Raw genomic sequence first — 7,801 nt, forward strand, 5'->3', positions numbered from 1 at the left:
ATATCAGAAAGGAGATAGCAAATCATTTCCATCCACCCAGACCCTGCAGCTGAGCCTGCATCCACTGCCGCTCCTGAGGTGTGGGTTCACATTCACATCTGGGAGTCAAACACCTGCCCTGGAAAACCCTTGGCTTTAACCAAAATTACGCTTTTCCTGTTTTCTAACTAAACTGTTATTTAGTTAGAGGGGATTTGATGAGCAATGGGTCAAATCTAGTCTGAGCATCCAGGTACCAGGAATTTCTAGTCTGTACAGCCAGTTGTTGGCAGAGCTCTCCAGAAACCAGTAGCACGCCTGTGACCCTCCTGCCTCCCGAGGGACTGGCAAACACTTTGCCTGCCCAGCCAGCAGCACTGGGCTCCCAGAGCAGGCAGGCATCGTGCCACAATCAGGAGCCAGTTTCTGTTCCCTAAAGCAGCAAAACTTCCTCTTTCCAGGCAGAGAAACTTTTGCCATTTTGACCGAATTTCCCTTTGCAATTTGGGACCTGTTTGAGCTTGAAATGCAAAGCAGGAACGAGCCCTGGGGCCCCCAGGAAAGCGTTCCCACCACCCACCTTCAGCTCGAGGGCACAGACCTGCTCCTCAGGAGGCTCCCCTGTTTGGCATGGAGCACCAAGGCCATGCCAGCCCTCGCAGTGGGAGAGCCCCCAGGCGCTGGCAGCCCACAGAGCTGAGCCTGCCTTCCCAGGAAGGATGGTGTTCACACAGCTGCCTGTGTGCACCTTGACTGCAGCAGCAGGTTGTACTTTCACATAAATTCCCAAGGAAACCTAACCAACAACTGACCACAACTCACTAGTACCAGGTGAGAGACAGAACAGATAGACAGTGCCAGGCAAAGCTCACACTGTGGCTTAAACCTCCTGTCAGGGCATCCTGGGTCCCACCACCCCTCCACGGGCAAACCGACCCCTCGCCCCCCATGCTTGCAGGGCAGCTGGCGGGACACCGACCTCCCACCATCTGTAATGCCACACCCCAGAGCAAAACAGAGGATGGTGACAACCATGGAACAGCTCTACAGTACCTGGTCAGTGACACCTTGGCGTGTGCCAGCAACTCTAAATAGCCTGCACTGCAAAACACAGAAATTAGGCTGGTTACAAGAACTCCCGCCTCATTTTTAATGAAGAAATTAAGTGTAAATTCCCGGTTTCCTTTCTGTGGCTAATCCTCTGGATTTATTTGAGTAGACGTAGGGTTAGAGCACATTTAGTTTCATGTTTGGAATTTCTAAATTAGTATAAACCAGCACTTCAAAGTAACTCAGCTCCTATAAAACCCAATCCCATGGAGATGCCACAGTGTATTTGGACAGTAAGTAGATACTTTGTCACATTCCCACGTGTATATGAGATTTTTTTCTTTGGGAACATTTTCTGAATGGTTTTAAACCACATTTCCATGCCCAGGCACACATATATACAGAGACTGTTTATATAGTCTACCCAAGGAGTTCATTTTATTTAACAACCCATTATAGAACAGCTCACTGGTGGGTATCTCATCATTACACCCCCAAACACAGTGTTCAGTGACCATGCAGGATCTAAAACAAAGCCACAAGAGCCAGAAACTTGAGAATTAATGCTGAAACATTTCATTATCCCATGCCACTATGCCTATGGTTTTCAGCAGAGGAAAAAAACTGGATTTTCAGCCTTTTTTGAGTTGCAGACCCCAAAATATTTCCCAAGAAAGATGTAGCTCCCTGGCCAGCAAACCTAGTCATAATGAATATGTCTGCTTTCTGTACATCTCCAGAAGTTTTTAGGAGACCATGGAGCTCATGCAGAACCCACAGAAGATACTGAGTTTGGCACAGCTGCGAGCATGGGATGGGGTTTCCAGTTCAGCTTTTCCTCAAATGAGCTTGTTCATCACAGCAAAATGTGCACACAAAGGTGCCTGGCCATGTCCCCTCCCAAAATACCCATTGAGAGATGGAGCAGTGGCAAAAGGACACTGTGGGGGCTTCGCTGCATTGGGACGTGGCTGTGGTGCAGTGTGACCAAAGGAACAGCCAGGCAGAGCTTTGTTTTCAGTGGCACTGAGGGGACACTCCTGGGATGCCCCACATGGCCACTGCTCTCGAGCAGTGGAAGCTGGGGATGGGCTCTTGCCTCTCTCTTTCATGATGGCTTCAGCATCCCACAGCTGTGTCACACTCCAGCCATGCAGAGAGCATAACCTTCAAACCCACTGGGCCACGATCCTCCTGGGGTAGAATAGCTCAAATAGGAGCTACAACAACCCCACGCAGTGTCCCAAGAATTTGATAAGGTCTGTCAGCACACTGCTGCAAATGCTGTTACAGGCAGTTTGCTCCAGAGAGCTCCTACTCCTCTTCCCTTCTGGGAGCTTGAGTCCAAATTCCATATAGGCTATGAGTAGGCAAAACACCGCAGTGACTCCATGAAAGTATTCCAATTTAGCTGCATTTGACACAAAATTCATTATAAAAAACTATTTCTGTTGAGGGGAAGCAATCCTAGAGCTCACCCACTCACTGTCGGTGCAAGAAGCCAACCAACCTAAATCCTTCCCTCACACATCCTTCTTCCCCTAAGCTGCCACTGTGAATTCATCTCCTCTGTACGTGACTTTTCAGCAACCCTCATTGAGAAGAACCAACAGCCCCCACTCCTGACCTAGACCATCCTCCTCTGCACATTTTCTCTTCGTCTGACACAAAGCTGTTAAGCATGTGCTTAATTTCAAGTAAGCATTTCCATCGAAGAGAGGGGCTGTTTCCAGGCCAAGCTGGTGGCTCTGCTTCCCCACCCTGGGGAATGCAGGCCAGCAGGGCAGCTGGCAGATCCACCTGCCCCAGCCACCCTCCACAGCCCCCTGTGTGGCCAACCCCACATGGTCACAGTGGGAGCCGAACAAGTGGCTGCCACCACATCGACCTGTACAGGGACAAAGCCCCTCGTTCTGTGCCATCCTCCCTCAGACCTCACAGCACAGCACTGAGTGGTGAGAACCCCTGCCCCACATCAGTCAGCTCTGAGCACAAATGCTGTGGGACTGACAGGGATGGCTGGCATGCTGAGTGCCTGCTCCCAAAACCCCTCACTGGTGGGTGAGTGCTGGAGCTCCCTGGCTGAGTCAAAGCAAGTGCTGCTGGAGAGGAGCATTCAATTAGACTGGAGAGCACACAAGGGGTCAGTGATTTTCCTTTCACACTGCATTACACCTAACAGCCCATGGTCCAGACTTGTAACAACTGACTACTTCAGCTGAACACACGCTTGGAATGAAGCAGGCCAATATCAGGGTTTTTTCCTTCCAAAAGGAGATTAAAACCCAAGTATTTGGTCCTCAGGAAGAGCTAACGAGCCACACTTACTTACAGAGCCCCTATCAGTGATGCACAGGCAATGGAAAAACTGGAAACCCACTAACAGGAGGAGAAGTGGAGCTCACAACGGGAAGACAGATACTGATCTGCTCTGCCAGACCAGCTGCTGCTTTAATACATTTTCCTGCTGCATTTCCACGTCTAGGACACAAAACGTATTAAGAGTATTTCACTGTCTTGAAGCTGGAAACTGATGTTAGGTTTCTGCAGCACAAAGAAACACACTATTACAACTCTTCTCTTGACACTGCCACTCTGGGACTTGAAAATAAAAACAGCTTGTTAACTTGTTGGCAATTCTAACGATTAAGGAAAAGGCAACAAAAAAAAAAAACCAAAAAAAACCCCCCAAAAAATAGAAAGGCTCTTCTGACTAGCAGGATGATCCCAGCTGGCTCGATCAGCGGTTTTAGAGGAATATGCTTCAAATAAGTGGGAAGTGTAGAAATATTAGGCATGAACGAATATTAATGTTATGCTTCATTTATATCCTGCTGTACTTGACATCAAAGGATCTCAAAGCAGCTTTACAAATGCAATCTGACACTACATGAGTTGGGTTTCTGAATAACAATAAATGCAGGAGTACATGGGAAACTGAGGTACCTTGGGTTCAATGACTGGTTCAAGGCTAGTAAGGTCAGTTGGTACTAGAACCCAATCTCCCCACCCATCTTATATCACCACTGGTCTTACTGCCGTCTCTACATTAACAAATTTTCTTGCAACCTGATCTTGCCATGGTTGCAAACACAGAGGGTTCCCTCTGACTCCCAATGGCTTGGCAGTGCTCAGTTATTTTAGCTCATTCCCCTGACCCTCATTTCCTGTTGCTCATCCCTTCAAGAACATAACATCCTCCTCAGCCTTTATGGTGACAACACACTCCTGGTCCCCCTCCCTGCCTACCCAGGTAGTACTTGGAAAGGTGCTACCAAGAACACACATTACAGTGGAACAGTGTGACAAGCTGGGACCAAAGATGGAGTGAAATCTCATCTTTGCGTAGTCTCCTTTGAGTCACTCATTAATTAGCTGTCTAAATACCTTACTAGATACAGCATTTGATACTTTCAACATCAGTAGACTGGTGTTAGTCATGATTATTTTCTTTACTGAACAGAAGTTAGAAAAAACTGTATCTCCACAGCAGTCCTGGAGTCCTGGGGAAGCTTAGGGGTGATGGGTACATCTGCCTCTGCGTTTCAGTTATGGCCAGGCTGTTTGTTCACCTCAAGTGCCTCCAGCAGCCCTAGCCCCGATGCTGCTGCTTGACCCGCCTTGGCAGAGAGCTCAATCCCACCCGGGGCTGAGGGGCTGCTCCGCAAGGATGCTGAGCATCAGCCACAGCCAACAAGAACTACGGGTGCCTTCACACCCTGTAAATAGGATTCCTGACTCCCAGTGAGTCCTCTGAGAGCCGTGACCATGCCAAGATGTCAGGACTGAGCTCCCAGTGTTTAACACACCCAGTCTTTGTGGAATTAGCTCCAACTACTAGATTTGCTGGCTGTCAGGCAGCTTGTACTTTGTCACCAGGGAAAAACTGTTCAACTTTGCTAGAGTAGGTCTATGAACCAAGTGCATTAAGAGTACATATTTTACCACAGAGTAGAGATGCCACACTAAACACTTCGGTTACCATGGGAAACCTTTCTCTCTTTGCCACTGGCATTGCACAGGGAAGCCCAAGCCCAAATGCTCGATCTCGCCTCTGAAATCAAACAGATGTTTTCACAATCTTTGATGGAGCTGAGCTGTGCACTCGTCCCAAAGGAAGGTAAAAATGCAGCGTTAAAGCAGCCCTTTTCCCCTCTCTTTTTTCCCAAGCATGATATATTTTTAGTGAAAAGGGAAACAGGCGACTGTGTCTCGCGCTAACATTTACGGCCACTCAGTAACAAATTGTGACAACAGCAAACTTCTGCCACGAACTCGGGGAGCCAAGGCTGCCTGTGTGCCGTCCCTGGCAGGGCTGTGCGCCGCGGGACGGGACATAGAGCTGGCGATGCCCACAGACATCCGGGCGCGCAGGGCACCCACGAGAAGTGGGGCACCGGCAACCAGGTTAGGAGAACGATGCTGTCCCCGAGCAGGGGAGAGGGTCTCCGGGGAGGGCAGCGGGGTATGAGGCTCAGCCGCCCGCCCGGGGGACGCGGGGGATGCGCTCCAGCTCGGGAGAGGTGGAGGCAGCAGCGGCCGCGGGACGGGACACGAGATGCGGCCGCTGTCCACCGCCGGCTACCGGCTCCCCGCGCCCCCTCGCCCCGGCAGGTGTCCGCCGCCCGCCGTACCTGTATATTTCTTTTCTCGCAGGCCGGGCCGGTGCCCTGCACCACGCTGTCCAGCACGGTAACCATGCCGGCGGCCGGGCTGACGAAGCAGGAGTTGCGGGCGGCCCGGATCGTCTCCTCGATCTCGGCGAAGCGGAAGACGCAGAGCGCGGACTGCGGCCGGCCCCGGCCGCCGCCGGCTCCGGCCCGCTCGAAGACGCCGAAGAGCAGCTCCTCGGGGGGCGGCGGGGCCAGGGCCGGGCCGTGAGGGGCAGCGGGGCTGCGCCAAGCCGCCCGCGCCGGGAAGACGGAGACGAGGCGGGTGAAGGCGTCGGCGGCGCCGCCGCAGCGCAGCCCCAGCTGGATGTAGGACTCGGTCAGCTTCTTGGTCTCGCCGCTGCCGTTGAGGGTGGCCTCGGCTGGCTCGCCCAGGCAGATGCGGGCCAGCAGGCTGTGCGCCGGGCTCTCCTTGTCGCCCGCGTTAGCCTCAGTGTTGAGCGCCAGGTAGGCGTACGGGCGGCGGGCGGGCGGCGCGGCCCCGTGCTGCAAGAAGGCGCGGACGAAGCTGAGCTTGTGCCGCGCCTTGTCGCCCTGCTTGATCTTGAGGATGTTGTCGTCGGAGGGGTTGATGTCGAAGGTGAAAAGCTTGGCCAGGTCGCCGCGGGCGTTGAGGGCACGGATAGCGATCTCGGGCGTGTTCTCGAAGCGGTGGTCCTCCAGGCTGCGGTTGCGGGGGAAGAAGGGGCTGCCGAAGCCGGTGTAGGTGGCGGCCACCAGCAGCCGCGCCCCGCCGCCACCGCCGCGGCGCAGCACCAGCCCCACGGTGGAGGCGTTGGGGTGGTTGGCCGCGACGTTCAGCATGCTAGGGAAGACAGCGACCGAGTCGCTCCCGCCCGGCGGGAAGCGCACGGCCACTGCCGAGATGTTTGCCATGCTGCGCAGCTGGCAGAGGCCCTGGTAGATGGAGCCGCAGACGACAAGGACGCCCTGCTCCGGGTCCGGCTGCAGGATCTTGTTGTAGTTGTTGGTGAGCACCCTGGGGTGCTCACAGGAGGCCTGCGGCAGCTGCGGTGCGTGGCACAGCGGGCTGTCCAGCACCGGCCCCACCGCCGCCTCCGCCTCCAGTGCCAGCTCGCCCCCCGACAGCTGGAACAGCCGGTTGACGGCCGCCAGGTAAACGCGGGAGCCGGGGCCGTCCAGCGCAAAGTTGTTGGTGAGGGTGGGCGAGAGGAACTTGCGCTGCACCTCCAGGCCGGCGGCTCGGCCGGGCAGGAGCAGCGGCAGCAGCGGCAGCAGCAGCGGCAGCAGCGCGGGGGGCCGCGGCTCGGCGCCTGCCGCCGGAGCCGGGAGCGGAGCCGGAGCCATCCCGCCGCCGCGCCGCACAGTGCATGTGCCCGTCGCCGGGCGCGGGAGGGGCGGGCGCGGGGCCGCTTCCTGCGGAGGCAGCGCCCGCCGCCGAGCGACGCCCGCGGGAAGTGGCGGCCGCGGCGGGGGGCGGCGGGGGGCGGCGGGGCGCGCGGCCGCGCCCCTTCCCTGCCCCCGCCCTCCGCCCGCCCCCGCGCCCGCCCCCGCGCCGGTACTCACCGCGTCCCGGTGCCGCGGGCCCGTCATGTGCGTGCGGTGAAGTTACCGGTGTCTCCCGCGCCGCCGGCTGGGCGGCACCGAGCGGCTCAGAGGGGCTTCGGACAGGGCGTCCCCCCGCCGCCTGAGGGGCTGCTCCGGGCTGTCCCCCTTCTCTGCTCTGCCTCCTTCGCGTTTTCGACCAGGACAGGCCGGGGGGGAAGGGGCGGGGGAAGAAGCACTTTTCCCAGCTGCGGAGCAGCGCGGCGAGCCGGAACAGCCCCTCCCGGAGCCCCCTCGCACCCCCCGCAGCCCACACATCCCCCCGCAATACCCGCTCTCTCGCTCCCCGGGGACCGGGCGGGGGACGAGGCCCCACCCCTGCAACGGCTCTGCCCGCACCACTCGTCAAAAGTACAGCTCGGACTGCGCGTCTCCTCTGCCCTCCAACGGGCGCCTCTTTAACAAAAAAAGACCCAAAGAAGTGATTTCCCAAATTATACACACTGGGATGATGTAGGGGACAGCCCTTGAACCACAGCCCCATCCCGTGGCATCGCTCCACCTGAGCGGGTTCACTCCTGCTGCCTTCCTCCCCG

At 56.2% G+C, this 7,801-nt stretch overlaps 1 protein-coding gene across 1 annotated transcript in view; it reads right to left on the minus strand.

Annotated features, from left to right (window-relative positions):
* The window catches only part of PLXND1 (plexin D1), a 69,087-nt gene extending 62,080 nt beyond the window's left edge, over positions 1-7,007 (minus strand). The window contains exon 1 of the mRNA XM_077786200.1: positions 5,664-7,007. Within this exon, the coding sequence (XP_077642326.1) occupies positions 5,664-7,007 (1,344 nt within the window). The remainder of the gene's footprint in view (positions 1-5,663) is intronic.
* Positions 7,008-7,801: the final 794 nt, after the last annotated feature.

Source organism: Lonchura striata, chromosome 12 (genome assembly GCF_046129695.1).
Source record: "Lonchura striata isolate bLonStr1 chromosome 12, bLonStr1.mat, whole genome shotgun sequence".
Lineage (NCBI taxonomy): Eukaryota > Metazoa > Chordata > Aves > Passeriformes > Estrildidae > Lonchura > Lonchura striata.